The sequence below is a fragment of the Oncorhynchus nerka genome, linkage group LG11 (assembly GCF_034236695.1).
Source record: "Oncorhynchus nerka isolate Pitt River linkage group LG11, Oner_Uvic_2.0, whole genome shotgun sequence".
Taxonomy (NCBI): domain Eukaryota; kingdom Metazoa; phylum Chordata; class Actinopteri; order Salmoniformes; family Salmonidae; genus Oncorhynchus; species Oncorhynchus nerka.
This window is the reverse complement of record NC_088406.1, coordinates 71,780,783-71,803,847: the sequence shown is the minus strand read 5'-3', so window position 1 is coordinate 71,803,847 and position 23,065 is coordinate 71,780,783. Positions and strand designations below refer to the sequence as shown.

The 23,065-nt window shown below is 44.7% G+C and overlaps 1 protein-coding gene across 3 annotated transcripts in view; it reads right to left on the bottom strand.

Annotated features, from left to right (window-relative positions):
- LOC115137495 (mineralocorticoid receptor-like) overlaps nucleotides 1–23,065 on the bottom strand; it is a 105,603-nt gene that overhangs the window by 26,244 nt on the left and 56,294 nt on the right. For 2 of the 3 annotated variants that reach the window (XM_065024906.1, XM_065024907.1), the window contains exons 3-6: nucleotides 20,800–20,936; nucleotides 4,166–4,282; nucleotides 2,860–3,213; nucleotides 798–942 (exon numbers count right to left, since the gene is read on the bottom strand). In XM_065024906.1, the coding sequence (XP_064880978.1) occupies nucleotides 798–942; nucleotides 2,860–3,213; nucleotides 4,166–4,282; nucleotides 20,800–20,936 (753 nt within the window). The remainder of the gene's footprint in view (nucleotides 1–797; nucleotides 943–2,859; nucleotides 3,214–4,165; nucleotides 4,283–20,799; nucleotides 20,937–23,065) is intronic. The other variant, XM_029673822.2, reaches the window with a different exon arrangement.

The window sequence follows — 23,065 nt, the reverse complement described above, 5'->3', positions numbered from 1 at the left end:
ACCCAGAATACCTGGACCATCTGTCACTCAGACAGGCAGTTCCACTGTAACTGCGTCACACACAGGCGTTTCAGAAGGTCTTAGAATATGTATCAGCAGCACATGCTTAGGAAGACATCTACTGTAGGTAACTTTATGATCATGGATGGAATTAGTTAAATGATAGAATGTAACTTTCTCATTTTACTTAACATGTAATGGCATTGTATCCAAACATACTTGGTCTCTGCAATAACTTCACTATTGTCTGTCTTTTTGTGCGTGTGTCCCAGAAAACATTGGATTGAAGTCCTTCTTTTACAAAATCAAATAAGCCAACTATCAATTCCACTCAATCTGGGTGTGATGCACTTTCCCCATCCACCTGTAGGGGCCAGTAATTCTCCCTCAGCCCTGGACCTGTCCAGGTCCCATACCATTACCCTCCACTTCAATGCACCAGTCATGCACCACAGCTCCAATACGCAGCTGCCCCATATACATTTCCTCCTCCTGTTCTCCTGTTCAAATATATTAGAGCGGATCACATGCCCCATTGACTCTCCGCTCTGATCAACTGTGCTCTGGGGATCGAGGAGCCGTTTCGGTACAAAAGCCTTTGCTTTAGGGAGCAGGGTTATCCGACTTTGTCAGAAGATACTGAGCAGTTTTTTTTCAAGCCCGTCATCGCTCAGAGAAGTAGGAGGAACTATGGACTTGCCGTTTGGCTTTGTTCGGAATTAACCTTTTTTTCTGAATACTGCATATCTGTAAAGTGTGGCGAGCGAGACGACTAGGTGGGTGGTAGACAGACTTACTCGTTGAAGACGAGGTCGGGGGCGAAGTAGAGCATCTGTCCGTTGGTGTGTTTGTAGGACCTCCAGCTGAGACTGAAGGAGGACAGACACATCCAAGAGTACTGGATCAGGGTGATTTGGTCCTCTATGGGCAGGCCCCGGAAACCTGGAAGAGAGAGAGGACGATTATTGATGTGATATGTTCCTGCATGTTTGATTTGGCAATGAAAGTCCCTGACATCCACTGTTAATGAAGGCTATTGAATTGAATCGAGGGGACTGATGGGAAGGGAAATGGTGAGAGGTAGTGAGTCTTAAATTGAGTACAGTAGTGAATGCAGGACCAGTGACATACCTGGAGAGACACAGATACAACAACCCATGAGGCATTCACCCAGTCTTTCCTCTGTCTCGTGTGTGTGTGTGTGTGTGTGTGTGTGTGTGTGTGTGTGTGTGTGTGTATGCATATGGCAAGGTGCCTAGCAGCACCAATATTTGTTCAGACATGAACAAACCACTGCAGAGTATTCGCCCGGTGTTGTGTTGTTTTACACAAAATCCCCCAAGGCTTCTAATTATTGGCCTTGTTGTCTATGTGGGCCCTTAAATAGACTAACGGGAAAGTTGCCAATCTCTCACTCTGACTTTATACAGAGCATTATATATGAACTCTTCCTCATTCTATAATGCAGAGTCCCAATGAGGATGCCAATGCTGCAACTGAAAGTGACTGATCAGAGCTTAGGTACTATTCCAGGCTTTGCATGTCAGTCGTCAGCCATGCAGCCGCTGCCAAGCCCGCGATGTGTCACGGTATCAATTCATTGTTGAATTAGTGTGTGGGTTGTATTGCTGGCTACGCCTGTGGCTTTTTTTTTTTAAAGGACTCAAAGCTCTTGATTCAAATAACTGGCTTACTGTACATCAATGGTGCTCCCTGGAAGAATCTATAGCTGGGTCTAAGATGCTTATTAAAATATTAACTTTTGGGTCGCCCATCAAAGTGCTTGAAGACTGAAGACACTCAAGTCAATAGTTTACAGTGACTACAGTACAGGATGCTGCACACAGCATATACTAGGCTTCCTGTGTACTGTGGCACTGGACTGTCCAGTACAGGGCTTGTTTATAGTCTACAGCAGCCATGTAGCGCAAAGCAGTCTGCTTTATTAGTGGGAGTCTTCTCTTTCTGAGCTTCTATTAGCAGAGCTAAGTCCAAATGTAAACTGAATGCCGTGGAACTTTCAAAGTCAGAGACTCAGAGAGAGAGAAGGAAAGGGGAGAGCGAGGGGCTGGTTTCCACCTACTGTGTCTGTCTTTCTATTTATACGCCCGGATACTGCAAGCAGACACCCTGGAAGAGGTATCAAGTATTTGCAATACAGCGAATTAAACTACATCAAAGAGGTGACTGTAAGGCATCTTTTGAATATTTCACCCACTGACAGTTTTTAGGAACTTACCTCTTTAAAAAAAAAAAAAAATGGTATATTAAAGTAAAATTTGGTGTAAAAGAGTTCGATTTACATTATTTATAAAAGGCTGATGAATGTAAATTAGCTCAGTTTCCAAATCTTGATTACATTTAGGCTTTAAATAGGATGCTATCGCTAATCTCATTAAAGCATTGCGGAATAATTTCCTAACGAGATCGGGAAAATTACTGCCGAATATATTAAGAAGGCGCAAATGTTAATAATACCACACCATGTCAAAATATCCCTGGAGTATAAAATACATGATAGGAGAAATCACTAACAGCCAATACACCCACTGGAGTATAAAATACATGATAGGAGAAATCACTAACAGCCAATACACCCACTCGAGATTTACCCATGTCTCTGCCCCCAAGCATTTAGAACGGAATGGGATCAAGTTGACTCTAGACATTTATCTGTTTCAGATGTCCCCATCAAAGATATTACTGTATAGGAAAGGAAGCCACTCTTCCTTACATCCGTACCGCCCAATCCCATCCAGAACCCCCATTTCTGTCTAACCTGGAAGTAGTTTGGCCTCCTTCAACAAAGCCATCAAAAATATTAGGGAAAAAAAGGATGATACTGTATCTCACTCTAACCTGGAAGTACTTTGGCCCACTTGACCACGCGGATCATCTGTTTCCCAGCCAGCTGGTTGAGGCTGGACAGCAGGTGGTCGGTGGTGTCAGGCTGGGTGTTGTCGTAGCCCGCAAACACCACCTCTGGCTCAATCAGCTCCAACACGCTGCAGATGGAGGGGGGCAGGTAGGGGGTCACCAGCCCACCTCCAGGGCCGTGGGGCACCAGGGCGTTAGTGGGGCTGGTGCTCAGCTCCTTCTCTCCTGAGGACAAGTACCCCCCTCCGGATCCAGGGCACGTCTGCCCCCCCTCCTTGGTGGGGGTCGAGTCTTCGTTCACACCCTTCAGCTTGCCTAGCTTCTTAGACTTGCGCGCTGTAGGGAGGAAGAGAGAATGACGCTCCAACTTAAAGTAGAACTTACCATGATGTTTCTGCATTATGGGGTTTCAAAAGATGTTCTGTTGACAGAGAGCATGTAAAGTAGTGTACGTACTGAAGTAGCTACAAATATTCAAGCTGTATTTGAGCTCAACTTTGTTTGGCAATTGTTGTACTTTTGGAAGCTAAGTGTCATGTTGACCATACCATAGGGCGGTGCACAATTGGCCCAGCATCGTTAGGGGAGGGTGTGGCTAGGGGAGGGTGTGGCTAGGGGAGGGTGTGGCTAGGGAGGGTGTGGCTAGGGAGGGTGTCAATGTAAAATAAGAATTTGTTCTTAACTAACTTGCCTAGTTAAAGGTTAAATCAAATTCAAATAGAATATTTTATCGGCACTTTGATTTCTGTTTGTCAGATGTAGTAGTGCTCAAGATATCCTAACAGAACTGTTTTCTGCCTCTCTCCAGGGTAACTTTGAGGGAAAGTATGTTAGGAAGTGAATCAGGATTTGGAGACTGTCCACCTTTGACAAAGTACAGTAAGGAAAACATTTGTTCTGTATATTGCAATAGCGGTAAAACGGAAAACCTTTCTTGCTGTATAAGCAAGTCTATTTTGGTTCCCAGGCCGTATCCAAACTGTATCACACGTTAATATTGGCCTGCAAACTTGGCTGTGGATTCTGTAATGATACAGAAAGTCTCAAAGTAGCACCAATTTGACTCCACACACTAACCCTCAACTTTGTTGTTTTTACGGTTCTACGACTAGTCGTAGACAGGCAATGGTTCCTGCCATTGAACCCGCCTATGATCAGACTAGGAATCTGATTGGCCGCTCAGCAATAATAGCCGTTAGTCCTAGAAAGCTCCCATTTCCTTGGAATAGGGTGTTATTTCGGATGCATCGGTTCAGATTTAGGATATCTGGCATTTATGATTCCGTACCTCCGAGATTCATCCCAGCTTGGAGACACTTCCGTACTCGACAGGCCGGACAGTTTTTCCTCCGGATCTTATCGATGATACAGTCATTTCTTCCGGCACACAGGTAGTTGTGCTGGCCTTAACACACACACACAGACAGGAAGACAGGAAGTTTAATAGTGAGCCAAACGCTGAGAAACAAGACGGCAGGAAGCTGAACCATATGGAGGACAATAGGATAACTTACAGATGTAGGATCTTAATTTGATCACCCTATTGCAGGAAAACGTTGTGTACTTAATGTTTAAAAATGCTTCTGAAGTTATTTAGACTGACACTTCAAATTTGATTTTCCCTAACAAACATTTTATCAACTCCAACAAAAATGTCCATTAATTATAATCAACATAATCGTTGAAATCCTGTTGGTGGGATTATTTTCCTGCTGTAGACAACTGGCTCAAATTTAAGATCCTACATCTGTACTCAAATGCATTGGAGTGTTTCCATAATATACTGTAACAACCTAAAATACCAAGAAATCTTGATACCTTAAGCCATTCTTGCACACAGACATATACAGTACATATACTGAGGATTTCCTCAACTGGCCAGTATGGTCTTGTGATATGAATACTACATCATAGAAACGTAGGCTTTAGAATTGACTGCACATAACATCAAATGTGATTATTCCACTAGAACTATAAATGGTTACTAATGGTGTCTCTGTATGGTACATGGGTACTATATCTAAACACGAGTGTGGTTGGCTGAGGCATTGGTTGTGTGTGTGTGTATGCCTGCGCGCAGCCCGTTTGTGTGTCTCTCTCTCTCTGACTAGTGCCTGGGCTGCTCCAGTCTCTGACAGTGACGCTAACAGGCAGAGAATCCCCCTCTGCCTCCCTGCCTAGCCCACAGCTAAACCAAATGATCTCCTGTTTCAGAGAGCCAGCTTCCGCTCCACTGGACCAGCACTGTACGTCTCCTCTTCCTCTCCTCTATTCACCCCTCTTCTTTTCCTCTCTACACGTCCGCCAGCCTCAGAGTGCCACACGCGCCCCCACACACACATTCGTTCCCCAGGCCAGGGACGGCCAGCTCAGCGCGCCTGCGCCGCACCACGGAAGCCATACATACACACACAAACACTGTGACTGTCATACACACACACACACACACACACACACACACACACTGACCCGAGCTATGGCCCGAAAACCTTCACTATGGTATGTCACAGCCACAGGAAGTGGCCAAGCGAGATGCACCGAGTACAGCCAGAAAACAGGATACAGTGACTTTAGTTCATTACATTTCATCTGATGTTGACAAAGTCTGAGTGTCTATGAAAGTGGGGGTCTGCGTACAGGCCACAGGAGGTTGGTGGGACCTTAATTGGGGAGCACGGGCTCGTGGTAATGGTTGGAGCGGAATCAGTGGAATGGTATCAAATACATGGTTTCCCGGTGTTTGATGCCGTTCCATTTGCTTCAGTTCAGCCATTATTATGAGCCGTCCTCCCATCAGCAGCCTCCACTGGTACATGTATGTGTGTTTTTGTGTGAGTGCCTACTGTACGTGCGTACCTGCATGCATGCATGCATGCATGCATGCATGCTCGTTTCTGAGCATTTGTGTGGGAGTGTTGGCATGCAAGCGAATTGCTGCATTGGCCTTCTGTGTGCATGCATGCATAACTGTTCGTCAATGTACAGTATGTGTGACCATACCGTGTGTGTGTGTGTGTGTGTGTGTGTGTGTGTGTGTGTGTGTGTGTGTGTGAAGCTGCACAGTGTGTGTGTGTAGTCTGATCTCTGCCAGGGGAGAGAGGAGGAGAGGAGAGAGGGAGAGGAGAGGAGAGGAGAGGAGAGGAGAGGAGAGGAGAGGAGAGGAGAGGCAGCTGTAGCTAGGTCTAGCTCCCTCCAGTCCTCCACTATTTCTGTCTAAATCACATGACTCTTACATAAGCCCATTTTTCTTGCTCTAAAAAACAGTAAACTGCGACACAGGAAACGCACAACGCTAACCCCACCCCCTCCTGCCCTCTTCCCGCCCCCTCACTGGATGGTTCAGACTCTGAAAAAAGGAAAACTTGTCTTGGAACCCTTCTATCCAGTGTCCAGCTCATTCCCTTGAATCCTGTTAATAATTGTCAGGAAGTTACACACTCCAAATTGTGTGTACATGTACAGTATTTAGTTTGTTCCTGTATGTATTGGTGGATGAGTGTGGATTTAATGTTTCTCAACATTTACAAAAGGTGTGTTTGCTAATATGTGATGAATCCCTTTTCCAGGGATTTAGCCCCGTACACTTTATATGAACTGGAAAAATATTGTTTATCCTCATCGGCTCTACAGAGAATCTATTCGTTCACATACTTAGAAACTCAACTTACTCTTAACAGATTTTCATATTTCCAGATTCATCTCCTAGTCCTCAACTATAATAAATATGAAGATGGCGCCGGAGGGGAAGGCTGCCGTCTTATTGGCTCTTAACCAACCATGCTATTTTGTTTGTTTTTTCATAACTTGTTTTGTACATAATGTTGCTGCTACGATCTCTTAAGACCGAAAAGAGCTTTTGGACATCAGAACTGCGATTACTCGCCTCAGATTAGACAACGAGTTTTTCTTCTTTGAGTCAGACGGGAGGGAGATACTACAGACACCCGACCAAGCCCAGATCCCCAGCTTTCGCTGGAGAAGGAAACAGATATTTTGCGGAAAAGATCAGGGTGCCTTGTGAAGATCAGGCAAGGAGTGGCTAATCTGCCTTTGCCTTCTGTCCTGCTAGCTAACGTTCAATCGCTGGAAAATAAATGGGACGAACTGAAAGCATGTATATCCTACCAACGGGACATTAAAAACTGTAATATCTTATGTTTCACCGAGTCGTGGCTGAATGACTACATTAAGAACATACAGCTGGGGGCCTCCCGGGTGGCACAGTGGTTAAAGGCGCTGTACTGCAGCGCCAGCTATGCCATCAGAGTCCCTGGGTTCGCGCCCAGGCTCTGTCGTAACCGGCCGCGACCAGGAGGTCCGTGGGGCGACGCACAATTGGCCTAGCGTCGTCCGGGTTAGGGAGGGCTTGGTCAGTAGGGATGTCTTTGTCCCATCGCGCACCAGCGACTCCTGTGGCGGGCCGGGCGCAGTGCACGCTAACCAAGGGTGCACGGTGTACCCTCCGACACATTGGTGCGGCTGGCTTCCGGGTTGGATGCGCGCTGTGTTAAGAAGCAGTACGGCTGGTTGGGTTGTGTATCGGAGGACGCATGACTTTCAACCTTCGTCTCTCCCGAGCCCGTACGGGAGTTGTAGCGATGAGACAAGATAGTAGCTACTACAACAATTGGATACCACGAAATTGGGGAGAAAAAAGGGTCAAATAAATAAATAAATAAAAAAGAGAACATACAGCTGACGGGTTATACACTATCAGGAGGATAGAACAGCAGCCTCTGCTAAGACACAGGGCGGGAGCCTATGCATATATGTAAACAGCTGGTGCACGATATCTAAGGAAGTCTCGTCTGAGGTAGAGCATCATGATAACCTGTAGACCACATTATGTACCTACAGAGTTTTCATCTGTATTTGTTGTAGCTGTCTACATACCACCACAGACCGATGCTGGGACTAAAACCGCACTCTGAGCTGTACACCGCCATAAGCAAACAAGAAAACGTTCATCCGGAGGCGGAGCTCCTAGTAGCCTGGGACTTTAATGCAGGGAAACTTAAATCAGTTTAACCTAATTTCTATCAGCATGATAAATGTGCAACCAGAGGGGGAAAAAAAATTCTAAACCCCTTTACTCTACACAGAAGTGTACAAAGGTCTCCCTCGCCCTCCATTTGGCAAATCTGACCATAATTCTATCCTCCTGATTCCTGCTTACAAGCAAAAATTAAAGCAGGGAGCACCAGTGATTCGGTCTATGAAGAAAGTGGTCGGATGAAGCAGATGCTAATCTACAGGACTGGTTTGCTAACACAGACTGGAATATATTCCGGGATTATTCCGATGGCATTGAGTACACCAATTAAGTCACCAGCTTCTTCAGGCAGAAATTTGCATCCTGTAGCTCCAACTCCAAAAAGTTCTGGGACACTGTCAAGTCCATGGAGAACAAGAGCACCTCCTCCCAGCTGCCCACTGCACTGAGGCTAGGTAACACGGTCACCACCGATAAAGCCATGAATATCGAAAACTTCAACAAGCATTTCTCAACGGCTGGCCATGCTTTCCGCCTGGCTACTCCAACCTCGGCCAACAGCTCCGCCCCCCCAGTTACTCGCCCAAGCCTCTCCAGGTTCTCCTTCACCCAAATCCAGATAGCAGATGTTCTGAAAGAGCTGCAAAACCTGGACCCGTACAAATCAGCTGGGCTTGACAATTTGGACCCTCTATTTCTGAAACTATCCGCCAACCTCTATTACCAGCCTGTTCAACCTCTCTTTCATATCGTCTGAGATCCCCAAGGATTAGAAAGCTGCCACAGTCATCCCCCTCTTCAAAGGGGGAGACACCCTGGACCCAAACTGTTACAGACCTATATCCATCCTGCCCTGCCTATCTAAGGTCTTCGAAAGCCAAGTCAACAAACAGGTCACTGACCATCTCGAATCCCACCGTACCTTCTCCGCTGTACAATCTGGTTTCCGAGCCGGTCACGGGTGCACCTCAGCCACACTCAAGGTACTAAACGATATCATAACCGCCATCGATAAAAGACAGTACTGTGCAGCCGTCTTCATCGACCTTGCCAAGGCTTTCGACTCTGTCAATCACCATATTCTTATCGGCAGACTCGGTAGCCTTCGTTTTTCTGATGACTGCCTTGCCTGGTTCACCAACTACTTTGCAGACAGAGTTCAGTGTGTCAAATCGGAGGGCATGCTGTCCGGTCCTCTGGCAGTCTCTATGGGGGTGCCACAGGGTTCAATTCTCGGGCCGACTCTTTTCTCTGTATATATCAATGATATTGCTCTTGCTGCGGGCGATTCCCTGATCCACCTCTACGCAGACGACACCATTCTGTATACTTCCAGCTCGTCCTTGGAAACTGTGCTATCTAACCTTCCAAACGAGCTTCAATGCCATACAACACTCCTTCCGTGGCCTCCAACTGCTCTTAAACGCTAGTAAAACCAAATGCATGCTTTTCAACCGTTCGCTGCCTGCACCCGCATGCCTGACTAGCATCACCACCCTGGATGGTTCCAACCTTGAATATGTGGACATCTATAAGTACCTAGGTGTCTGGCTAGACTGTAAACTCTCCTTCCAGACTCATATCAAATATCTCCAATTGAAAATTAAATCTAGAGTCGGCTTTCTATTCCGCAACAAAGCCTCCTTCACTCACGCCACCAAACTTACCCTAGTAAAACTGACTATCCTACCGATCCTCGACTTTGGCGATGTCATCTACAAAATAGCTTCCAACACTCTACTCAGCAAACTGGATGCAGTTTATCACAGTGCCATCCATTTTGTCACTAAAGCACCTTATACCACCCACCACTGCGACCTGTATGCTCTAGTCGGCTGGCCCTCGCTACATATTCGTCACCAGACCCACTGGCTCCAGGTCATCTACAAGTCCATGCTAGGTAAAGCTCCGCCTTATCTCAGTTCACTGGTCACGATGGCAACACCCACCCGTAGCACGCGCTCCAGCAGGTGTATCTCACTGATCATCCCTAAAGCCAACACCTCATTTGGCCGCCTTTCATTCCAGTTCTCTGCTGCCTGTGACTGGAACGAATTGCAAAAATCGCTGAAGTTGGAGACTTTTATCTCCCTCACCAACTTCAAACATCTGCTATCTGAGCAGCTAACCGACCGAGCTGTACATAGTCCATTGGTAAATAGCCCACCCAATTGTACCTACCTCTTCCCCATACTGTTGATATTTATTTACTTTTCTGCTCTTTTGCACACCAATATCTCTACCTGTACATGACCATCTGATCATTTATCACTCCAGTGTTAATCTGCAAAATTGTAATTATTCGCCTACCTCCTCATCCCTTTTGCACACAATGTATATAGACTCTCTTTTTTTTCTACTGTGTTATTGACTTGTTAATTGTTTACTCCATGTGTAACTCTGTTGTCTGTTCACACTGCTATGCTTTATCTTGGCCAGGTCGCAGTTGCAAATGAGAACTTGTTCTCAACTAGCCTACCTGGTTAAATAAAGGTGAAATGTCCACTCATCACTGCCATGCCAGGCGTGACTCCAACACCATCATTAAGTTTGCTGATGACAACAGTGGTAGGCCTGATCACCGACAATGATTAGACAGCCTATAGGGAAGAGGTCATGGACCTGACTGTGTGGTGCAAGGACAACAACCTCTCCCTCAACGTGATCAAGACAAAGGAGATGATTGTGGACTACAGGAAAAGGAGGACACCCCCATTCTCATCGACAGGGCTGTAGTGAAGCAGGTTGAGAGCTTCAAGTTCCTTGGTATCCACATCACTAACATAGTCCAAGCACACCAATAAAGTTGTGAAGAGAGCACGAAAAACCTATTCCCCTCAGGAGACTGAAAAGTTTTGGCATGGGTCCTCAGATCCTCAAAAGGTTTTACAGCTGCACCATCAAGAGTACCCCCTACGCTGCTGCTACTCTGTTATCTATGCATAGTCACTTTAGTAACTCTACCTACATGTACACATTACCTCTATACCGGTGCCCCCGCACATTGACTCTGTACCGGTACCCCCTGTATGTAGCCCCGTTATTGTTTATTTACTGCTGCTCTTTATTTGTTATTCTTCTCTTACTTTTTTTTAGGTATTTCAAAAAAGACTGCATTGTTGGTTTAAGGGCTTGTCAGTAAGCATTTCACTGTAAGGTCTACACCTGTTGTATTCGGCGCATGTGACAAATACAACTAGATTTGATTTAATCCAAGAAACCATTGCCTCCTATTTGTACTCCATAAAAGCATTCCTAGAATGTGAATGTGCACTGATGGACATGGTGGACCATTATTACATCATAATGTTTTCATATACCATGGAACAGATCAAATCAACATTATACTTTTTATAATGATACCAAAAACACATTTTGTACATAGTTTTCTTTCTATAATGCTGTACTTTAATACAATATAAAATCTCCTGCAATCATCGTAAAAGGGCTACAGCTACATTACTACTGTAAGTGCTCAACCAGCTCCAGGAGAGAGAACTCCATTACATTACATGGCAACCGAGGGAGTTCCTGAACGGACTCCATTGATGTCTCTTTTTCGCTGCATTTGTGACATCAACATCTGGCAACCGGCCTATGAGCGGACCCTGTCTGTCAACTGGAGCATAAAACCGCTATGGGGATATTACTATGTGGGGAATACGATGTCTCCCTATGGGAGACCCTTTTGAACAGCTTTTCTTTCTTTTTTTGGCCCAGGTTTCCAGATACTCAGAACATCCTTGAAAGAAGAGTCAGAGGCCCATGTCCTCCACAGATTCAGGTTTAGGCCATACAGTACTGTAGCCTTTAAGCAGTTCCTATTTAAATAGTCTGAACTTGAGACCGTGGCTCGTGTTTCGGTATCTGTCCCGCATTGAGTGAAGAGGCGTTGTCTAAGACACTTGTGTCATTAGGCTAGGCTATATTTAGTGTTTACCGAGCGTCACACTCACACACGACGACAACGGAGATCCTGCCAGTGGTATGTCTATTCTAGCCAGGCAATGTCTTTTGACATAGACCGACACATTTGACATAGGCCACCTTGGCTGCATACAGCTGTGTAACGACTGTTGTTGTTGGATTAAGGCAGTCTGCTCCTAAATGGCTTTCACCAGATAAAAAAAAACTAAAAAACGCTGGAGAATTTAACACAGGTTCAGAATGAAAAGCACTAATTTGTTTTCAATGACGACGTCTGTCAGTGGTATTTTTCAATAAGTTCTCAACACGTTCCTATTAGATTCATGGTACACCTTGAAGTCATTCAAACACACACACTCTATACATTTTGTATTCAAAGAGAGGGAATAGGCACCCCCCCAACCAAGTTGATCTGGGTTTCCTATCTACTCCCCTATTATCTCAAACGTCTGTTATTTTACCCCAGGCTCACAGCCTTACATGTCTCCATGGTCATTATTCTCTCACCGGGACATTCTAATGAGGCTTTATTTCAACATGAAGGTATAGTCTATACCCGTGAAGATATATATATATATAGTCCCCATTCTTTAACCTACCTCTCCATCCTTCCCTCTCACACACACATCTAGTGGCCGATGTTCTCTTGGACCTCCATCATTTGATTTATTAGGGTCCCCATTAGTCAACGCCAGTGGTGACAGCTAGTCTTACTGGGGTCCAACACATAGCGAAAAAGACATTACAGACAAAATACTTTACAATTGACATTTAAAAACATGAACATCAAAGACAATATAATTGATTTCTATTTGGAAGGAAGGGGCAGCTTCTTTTATAGAGCGGTTTAGAAAATGAACATTTCCGGCATCGGGCCAAAACAAACGTGACTTCTCTTCCAAATTAAACAAATCAGAAAGTGCTTCAGTGCCTGTTTCTGGGGCTAATAGCTACACATATACAACCCTCTTGGATTTCCCAACTGCCCTGTCTGTCACAACAGTGTGCGCATGATTTGCTGTTTTTATAAAGTCCCCTGACTCACTGCCGATCCTAAAGGTTAACCCAGTAACCACAGCAACCACATCCGCCCCTACAGGTTGAACTTCCCGCTTTACCACGACAACCACAGTGCTTAGTCCCTCTATAGGAATTCTACTATTTGTGATGCAATAATTCAACAGTCTATGTAATGACATGCATACTGTAGGTGTAGGATAATTGGCACACTTGCATATTTAGCATAATATAGACCTACGCAATTTAATCTGGCTTGGTGTGGAAGGTAGTCACACAAATGTAATTTCAGATACCTATCAGTCAAAACACACAAACTATATTTTCTTCAAAAACGGTCTGCAAAGCGCAGTCACAACACCCATACACACATCAACAGTACACACACACACCCCACACCACAACTTTATCAACACTGCCCCTGCACATATCAACCACAAACCAATGGGCCAGTGATAACATTGATAAAGCTCATCTGATTGGCCTGGCGGTGTTATTTGGTTAAACACTTAAGGTGTATCCTACCCAGCGACCTAGTGCTCGGAACCCTCTTTGCATTGATGTCAAAGAACAAAGGTATCAGCCTGGAAGAGGAAGTAGATGGGTGGTGATCGAGGCCTTTAGTGCCACGGGGCAACGAGGGCATGAGTGGCTCCACACACCATCTACATGGGTCATCTCAGGTCAGGTTGAGTTAAGGACACTGAGGAAACACGGTGGGACCAGTCGGTCTGTTGGCTAGATATTAACTGGCAGTCACGGTTACGATACATCCGCATAGCACTGCCATAGGTCTATTATACAATGGACTAGGACTGCTACTAAGACTACTGCCTACCATGCATCTAAGCTGCACAATACTAGAATGAACCAATTAATAGTAACTGGCAACCGCTGATACTGTAGGCTCATTTGGGTCTGGAGCTGGACAAGTTGAAGGCCAGCCGTAGGCCTACATCCACGTAGCACTATACGATAAACCAGGACTGCTACTAAGGTGACTAGCATTCAGAGCATAGACAATAGTTGAATGAACCTTGGGTAACCCTGGTACTTGGCCTACTTACTCATGTTGCTAAACCAATTACTACCAATTACAACTTCAACTTCCACCTGACTGTGCTGCTGCTCCAGTTTCAACTGTTCTGCCTTATTATTATTTGACCATGCTGGTCATTTATGAACATTTGAACATCTTGGCCATGTTCTGTTATAATCTCCACCCGGCACAGCCAGAAGAGGACTGGCCACCCCACATAGCCTGGTTCCTCTCTAGGTTTCTTCCTAGGTTTTGGCCTTTCTAGGGAGTTTTTCCTAGCCACCGTGCTTCTACACCTGCATTGCTTGCTGTTTGGGGTTTTGGGCTGGGTTTCTGTACAGCACTTTGAGATATCAGCTGATGTACGAAGGGCTATATAAATACATTTGATTTGATTTGATTACTATAATCTGCAAAAAAATATATAGTATTCAGGCCTAGTGTTTTATCAATGCATCATTCACAGCTGTTGTTGCCTGCAACATTTAATTAATACAACTGTGGTGTGAAAGGCTTCGGCTTCCATTAAATGACACAATTACTTTTAATTATCTAGCATAATTACTAGAGGCTTAAGGAAATTCTGCACCCTCAGTCAGTCACTGTCTGGCCTTGTTCACTAATTACGTTGACAGTCGTTAATGGGGTCAAGGGGAGGGCACTGTCGTCATGGATTATATAGGTGTCTATAGGCTCTAATACAGGTGTCTGATCAAAAACTACTTTCACTTGGTAACTTGAATTTCTCGTGGACAGACTAGGTAAATATAAATGTTACGAGCATCTGACCTACAGTAATTAGGTGAGATTTTAGTTCTGGGTTTACCGGGATTAAGGTAACCTTAACGAAGTGGGTCAAACACAACCTAAGAGGTGGTCTTAATGACTTCCTGTTAGTTTATGTAACGTTGTTAGTATGGATTATATTGCTATAATTCCTGCTTTGATACAATCCATGATTGCTTACTTCACCTTACGTTACGTTAAAGGGACAAGTGGTGTTCATTGTATGGTACAACTTGGATAAATATGCAATTTTGGAACACCATGCTTATTGTTATGATGGGTATTAACCAGTTATTCTGCATATAGCATGACTAATTCATATCAAATATATCATAGTAGTCAAAGGACATCACATCTCTATAAAATGTGAAAATGCATAGCATGATTGTAATAAATATACATTACATCAATGTAGGTTTATTGTAAGTCTGATAGAAGGACATGTATGCCATTCATCTGAGAGGGACTGAGTCTAATAAATGGCTGGGTTTCAGATGCTGTTATATGAGACAACCTGAGACAACCTGAGGCACCCAGTCCAGCTAGAGGAGGCGTCACATCTGATTGGAGCACAGACCTATCAGTAAAAATATAAACCATCTGATTGGAGCACAGACCTGTCAGTCAAAATATAAACCATCTGATTGGAGCATGGGCCTGCCAGTCAACTCATAAACAGTACCATTCGTGTCCTCAGATGAACTTTTCCACTGATGCCCAGAGAGAGAGCGAGAGTTTTACATCAGTGTAATGCTAACCATCCCCGTGCCACATACTGCAATACTATACACGGCTAGCCTGTAACACGGTTGAAAGGTTTCACAGTAGACCTTTGAGTTCAATAAAGTCAAATCCAGTAAAATAATAAGTCATGGAATAAAGGAACTGTACTGAATATTATTAAACAGAACGGTATGCCAAACCACTGATGACATGTGAATAATAAGCTAGCAGCACTCAACAGTTAGTCTTACAGACCAGAAAGGGGATGTGTCCCAAATGACACCCTATTTATTTTAGTGCACTAGTTCTGACCAGAGCCCTATGCACTGTTTAGGAAATAGGTTGCCGTTTGAGACGCATCCCAGAGCAGCAGTCCACATGGAGTGGTTTACAGAGCCCAGCTGTCTTGTATCAACACACTGTCTCTGGGATGACTTCAGGGATAGGGTAGGGATAAGGGAGGGGATGGGTAGGTGGAGGGGAGGGGAGGCTTTAGGGAAGGGGGTAGTAGAGACTAGTTCAATATGTGAAGATGCTTGGCTTGGAAAGGTACTATATCCACACTGGGATAGGGTAGGGATAAGGGAGGGGAGGGGGTAGTAGAGACTAGTTCAATGTGTGAAGATGCTTTGCTTGGAAAGGTACTATATCCACACTGGGATAGGGAAGGGAGGGGAGGGGGTAGTAGAGACTAGTTCAATGTGTGAAGATGCTTGGCTTGGAAAGGTACTATATCCACACTGGGATAGGGTAGGGATAAGGGAGGCGAGGGGGTAGTAGAGACTAGTTCAATGTGTGAAGATGCTTGGCTTGGAAAGGTACTATATCCACACTGGGATAGGGTAGGGATAAGGGAGGGGAGGGGGTAGTAGAGACTAGTTCAATGTGTGAAGATGCTTGGCTTGGAAAGGTACTATATCCACACTGGGATAGGGTAGGGATAAGGGAGGGGAGGGGTAGTGGTGGGGAGGGGGTAGTAGAGACTAGTTCAATGTGTGAAGATGCTTGGCTTGGAAACGTACTGTATCCACATTTTTCAAACTTTTATATACATTGTCTGCTATGCTAATTCAATTCAATTCAAGTCACGTACAAAACCAAATTCCTACGTGAGGTAACAGAGACTACAGTAAGCCTGAAAAGTTAGTTTTGTAGGTACTGTATGCGGTGAAACAACGACCAACAAGGCTCAGAAATGAATGATAATTTGTCTATAACTTTATAGGAGATAATGATTCTACAGCAATACCTCTGGGTGTTATTCATAAGCCCCCGTAACCCTTTCCATTTAGCAACAGCTGCTAAGCTCAATAAATGATGCCTTGTGCTCAGCTACACAGAGAAGGCTATTTGTCATATCACCTAAATGTATATAAAAAGACAAACGAACGAATATTAAAATGCATACACCGTTATTCTCTAAATTACGATGGAATATTTATTCATTGAAATGAGAGATCTTTAAGGGAACAGTTAGTGGGCGAACATTTCCATAATGAATTAAACATCATCCGGTTTCAGTCTGGTGGGAGGCAACATGGAGTGGAAAGGGAAAGGGAGATACCTAGTCAGTTGTACAACTGAATGCATTCGAAGAGGGGTGCGGGTGGGGGGCTGCCTTAATCGACATCCACGTCATCAGGGGAACAGTGGGTTAACGGCCTTGCTCAGGCAGAACGACAGATTTTGACCTTGTCAGCTCGGGGATTCGATCCAGCAACATTTTGGTTACTGGCCCAAGAGGTGTATATCCTGTATATGAGAAGTTCCATTGAGATCAGAGTGATATACTGTTCAGCTGACCACAGTTTAAAGCTACACTTACCAAACCACCAAAAACTACCATTCACACAAACCCAGTCCATACCTAGTTTACGTCCAACCCAAAATTATAACCTGAATTATAGATTATATTCCAGTTCCTTCCACTACTCACACACTCCGTAGCATGGTCCCAGACCTGTTTGTACAGTATCACCTAATCCTATGGTTAATGCCACACAAAGAGATCTGAGACCAGCCTATAGACTCCTCGACTTTATCATTGAAGGGAAGCGTACACAGGATTTTAATGTGAGCTGACGATGAGTAAAGAATACTAACTAGCTGTGGGTTGTAAATGGGTCTGAGACTCTGAGTCTGTAACTGGGTCTAATGGGCGGAGGCAGAAGGAGGCCTCGTGCCTGTGAGGCAGCTGGGGGGTGCCTTGACAGAAATGAAACATGGATTATTTCTCCCGTTGTATTGACATTGTCCTGCAGTCTCCTCTCATAGCTCATTATCAGACTCAGAGGCCAGGTTTTTCACATTGAGGAAGAGGAGGAGAGAGGACGAGGAGAAAGGGGGAGGAGGAGAACTAGAACGTCTCCTCACGTCCTACTTACACCTCTCCGGAGCTCGGTGCTGACACATCACTTTAGTTTTCTTTCTCTCGCTCTTGTTCCCTCTCTCTCGCTTACTTTCTTTCTCAGCCCCTCCCCTCTGTGTCTGTCTGTCTCTCCCTCTCACTCGCTCTCTCATTCTTTCTGTCTGCCTCATTCTCTCACTCCCCTCCCTTCTATGTCTGTTTCTCTGCCCTCTGTCTCTCTTCTGCAATTCCCCTGTCTTTTTCTCCTACTTTCATTTTATACCCTACCTCTCTTTCCCTCTACCTCTCTTTCCCACCCCCTCCCCCTTTCTTTCCCTCCCCCTCTACCTCTCATCCTCTCTCCCCCACCCTCCCACTCTTAGCAGCTATGCTGATGTAAGGTAAGCGCTAGCTGGGCTCACTGCACACATCACAAAGGACACACATACTACAGTACAAGCAACCTTGATGACATCAGCCCACTAGTTCACATAGTTTGACCAGGCAGCAGCTGCACCAGAAAAGACACCAGAGTAGTCAGTTCAAACATAATATACAAGACACTACATTACCCACAATTCCTATAGATTGTAACTGGGCTATTCCACATCTAAGAGAGAGAGTGATGGCCTACAATACCTGACAGTATCAGTTTAGATGTGACACAATCTTCTCCTTAAGTAATTTTATGGAGTAGGATACTTGTCCGGATGCTTATAAGAAATCTCGCTACACCCTCTGACAAACCATTAAACAGGCAACGTTCAATACAGGACTAAGATCAAATCGTACTACACCTCTCTGATGCTCGTCAGATGTGGCAGGTCTTGCAAACTATCACGGATTACAAAGGGAAACCCATCCGCGAGTTGCCCAGTGACGTGAGCCTACGAGCGAAATGCCTTCTATGTTCGCTTCGAGGCTAGCAACACTGAACCATGCATGAGAGCACCAGCTGTTCCGGATGACTGTGTGATCATGCTCTCCGTAGCCTATGTGAGTAAGACCTTTAAACAGCATGCGCTGACCAGCTGGCAAGTGTCTTCCCTTACATTTTCAACCTCTCCCTGACCCAGTCTGTAATACCTACATGTTTCAAGAAGACCACCATAGTCCCTTTGCCCAAGAAGGCCAAGGTAACCTGTCTAAATTACTATCACCCTCTGGCACTCACATCTTTAGCCATGAAATGCTTTGAAAGGCTGGTCATGGCTCACATCAACACCATCATCCCAGACCCCCTGGACCCACTCCAATTCTCATACTTCCCCGACAGATCCACAGATGACGCAATCTCTATTGCACTCCATACTGCCCTTTCCCACCTGGACAAAAGGGAACACTTACGTGAGTATGCTGTTCATTGACTGCAGGAAACAGAGGGCCGAGAACGCCCCCATTCACATCAACTACTTCGTACCCCTGCACATTGACTTGGTACTGGTATTCCTTGTATATTGTCTCGTTATTTTATTGTTTCCTTTTACATTTCTATTATGATTTCCTTTTACATGTTTTATACATTTGTCTTTAACTCTGCATTGTTAGGAAAGGGCTCGTAAGTAAGCGTTTCACGGTAAAGTGTACACCTGTTGTTTTCGGCGCATGTGACAAATACAATTTGATTTGATCATTTGATATGGCTATCTAACACACAGAAAGAGGACATGTTTAGGGGCTAATTGAACAAGTGAACAAAGTAGCAGTTGTTCCACAGAAATCACAGCAGTTTCCCATGAGGCAAACAGTCTACAGATTCCAACTGTGTATCCCATTTGGAATTGAATGAGCCTAAAATAAGACTGAATAGGCCTGGGTGATAACACTCTTAACCAACCTCATGTGGCCAACTCTGCTGCCTGCTTTCTGCACAAACAGCTGCACACACACACACCACACACAAACACACAAACACACAGATCTTCAGCTGTTATATGTTAACTCTTCCCAGCCCTCCCAGGCACGCTCAGAGTGGAATGATATCATTTCTGATCCGATAACCCAGGAGACCTAGTCCGGTTTCATAGGGATACATATATTGACTGTTTGTAAATATCATCAAATGAAGACATAATTCAATAGGAGTTGACTGTAGTTCCTCAGTTGACTGCTGAAAAAACACCTACTGACTGCCTTGTTGGTGCTTGCCTGCCTCCTCGGAGAGTGTGTGTGTGTGTGTGTGTGTGTGTGTGTGTGTGTGTGTGTGTGTGTGTGTGTGTGTGTGTGTGTGTGTGTGTGTGTGTGTGTGTGTGTGTGTGTGTGTGTGTGTGTGTGTGTGTGTCCGCCTCACGTATGTGTGTGAGATTTAGCCCAGCGCCTCACGTTACACACAGTAATGAGCATTATGAGTTTTTGTTTTTTCCCCAGCTAAAACACAGCATAAAGGGCTGTTATGGGAGAAGTATGTAGTTTGTGAGGTTTTTATGACGTTTTCAGTCATCTTAGGCCACAAACTGTACATGCGGAGCAATTTAACCTTATTTGTTTCTGACTGAGTCATACATTTCTGTTTAAAACTATAAATATTTGACAGGTATTATCTAGAAGCTCCAAAAATGGAGTCATTCGTAAACACCAGTTTACCACTTCCTTTTAAACTTTATTGGTATTTCTTTAGACTGACTGGTCTGGTGTCACCTCTCTCTGGGTGAGTATGTTTTGGGTTTGGGCTACTTTGTTGCTAGCTCAGCATTTTCTCCTGGAGGTTATTCCTCTAAGACTATATGGACACTGGTGTGAGTTAGCCTAGCGCCAGGGCGCTAACTTAACTTAGCACCGAGGTTTAAACCCGCTAATGGAGGGGTTGTGTTTCGCACACAACCAAAATGGCCGACAATTATCTTTAAAGGCCATATTCACATCTTCTGACCAGGCATATTTCTGTCCCCAAACAACTGTACTACTATAGACAGAAAAGCAGATTATAAACAGAAGCTCTTTAAAATGCATTTCACACTTTCTTTAAGACTTGACTTTACACTGTGTCCCATTTGGAGTCTGAGGCCATAGAAGGGAGTGTTCCTCAGACTTCAACAGGAGGCACGCTAGTGAGCACCCAAACCCAGACCCAAACGGAAAGGCATATCATACTTTTCCTACCTTCTACGGCTCTCTTGAAGAAGACCTTGCAGCTGCCGCATGTAACAACCCCGTAGTGACATCCCGACGCCTCGTCCCCGCAAACCAGACACACTTTGGCTGTGGACGACGGGTGTCTCAGCGACGCGCTGAAACAAAAGCACACACCGAGACGACACAGTTTAGCCTTTAACGCTGACAAAGTCATTGTTATCCAACAACATCAGAAACGGAGGCCTCTGAGATGCTGTGAAACATTCACAATTTTACTACGTAAACAGTACATTAGCCGCACAATGTGGCTAACCATGAGGATCCCTGCCAACAGAAAAGAGAAAGGACTTTGCACTTGTCAGATTTACTGCAGCGAGTTGGAAATGACGCTGACAGAAACACAGAGGAGACGTCTTTAGCAGGCTAAGAAAAACAAAGGACAGAGAAGAGGCTGTGAGGAGGGGTGTGTGTGTTTTTGTCTGTTTGTGTGTGTGTGTGCGTGCCTGTGTGCGTATTTGTGCAAAATAACAGCAAGACTGTGGAGTTGATTTGGCCCAGATGACAGAGTACAGATTAAAGTCAGAAACACTACAGTCAAAAGGCAGAAACTGTTAGCAGATGTTACACTAGGCTAACCTAACAATATCTCCCCTTCAACTACCTATCGCTGATGTCTAAGGTCAACTTTGAAACAACTGTTTCCTAAATAATGGATTCTAAGATATGAAGGTTATAGGTCTGACCTACGCCGTTGTCCACATGTGGAGAGAGATGTCAAACCAATGTCGATAGACTATCAGCCAAGTTGATAATGGGACAGCTCCCACTATGGACTGACCTGGCTGCAGAGTTCACATCCTGTTATGTCACTGAGTCTTGCTCCATAGTTAATGATTCTCCAGGTGGTAATCAGGGGCGAGGACTTAACTTGTTATTGATGACACGGATAGGTCGAACACTTAGTCACACACACACACACACACACACACACACACACACACACACACACACATAGGTGGATCGCTTAGTCACTGGACTCAGGGCATTGTAGGCCACTTATGTACGCGTTGATGTGATGACACATCACACAAGTTTGCTCAATCATGTTCTCCCTTTCTATATTGTGAGTCATGCTATGGCTTACTGGGTCACTATGGCTTACGGGGTCATTATGGCTTACGGGGACATGTTCTAATAATATGCCAGACGAGTTCACCTATGCCTTAGGTCAACTTAACCAGAGCGTACTGGGGTTACGCAAGAAATACTGAGTGACGACTCAATATTGTACTGTGTAGCCAGTGTCATTGGTCAATTGGCCTGCTGTACTTAGGCAAGGTCGAAGATGAGGCTTTGATAAGATATGGCTATGCTGTTACGGTAGATAAGTTCAAATCTATACTGTAAGTTACACGCACCATAAAATACATCTCTAGAGAGAGGGAGGCAGGGAAGAAAAGAAGTGTATATTTTGCCCAAACATTTAAAAACGGACCAGGCCTGGGTGCTCCAAATAGTTTAGCTGAATCAGCAGAGATCAGATTAAATCGCTGGGTGAAACCTGACATAGTTTTCGGGGCAGGAACTCGACAGCGGCACAGTGATGTCCTGTGGAAAGGTTTGAAAGTGACCCTTTCAAATGCTCTGGAGCAGTCGTGAATACACTGTGTACAGTGGGTAACATATTGAAGGCTTGTTTCTCAGGGCGGGACATTCATTAATGTCAGTTATTAATGTCTACTCCAGATACTGAGTTAGCCGTAACCAAAAGCAGTCTATGTAGAGAGAGACGTAAAAACCAGACAGAGCACAGCGTTGTTATTGACAAGATGGCTTATTATTCCCGGGGCATTTGAAGTGTTTAATGTAAGTTACAGTGCTGTGGAGTAAATGTTGTACATGGTAAAAAAATACATGTTTAGTCTATAATACAAATTTTGCTGATTTACACAAAAATAACCTATGCACACAAATAAACACACATGCATAGAAACACACACACACACCCTACCCCCCACCGAAACAACAAAAACAAGGAGATAGGTACAAAAACAGGACATGTCGTATCAAGACATTAAAAACGACCTCCCTCCAGCCCCCCTCCTTCCATCTAATTACCTCGCTCATCTCAATCAATAACACACAAGGTGATTGTCTGGTTAGCATTCTCCCGACATCCTTCATCAAACGAGCTATCTTCTCTCACAGACACACACACACACACACACTCAGGCACACACACTGGCTCTAACACACACACTTCCTGCCAGGGCTTGCTGGAGGG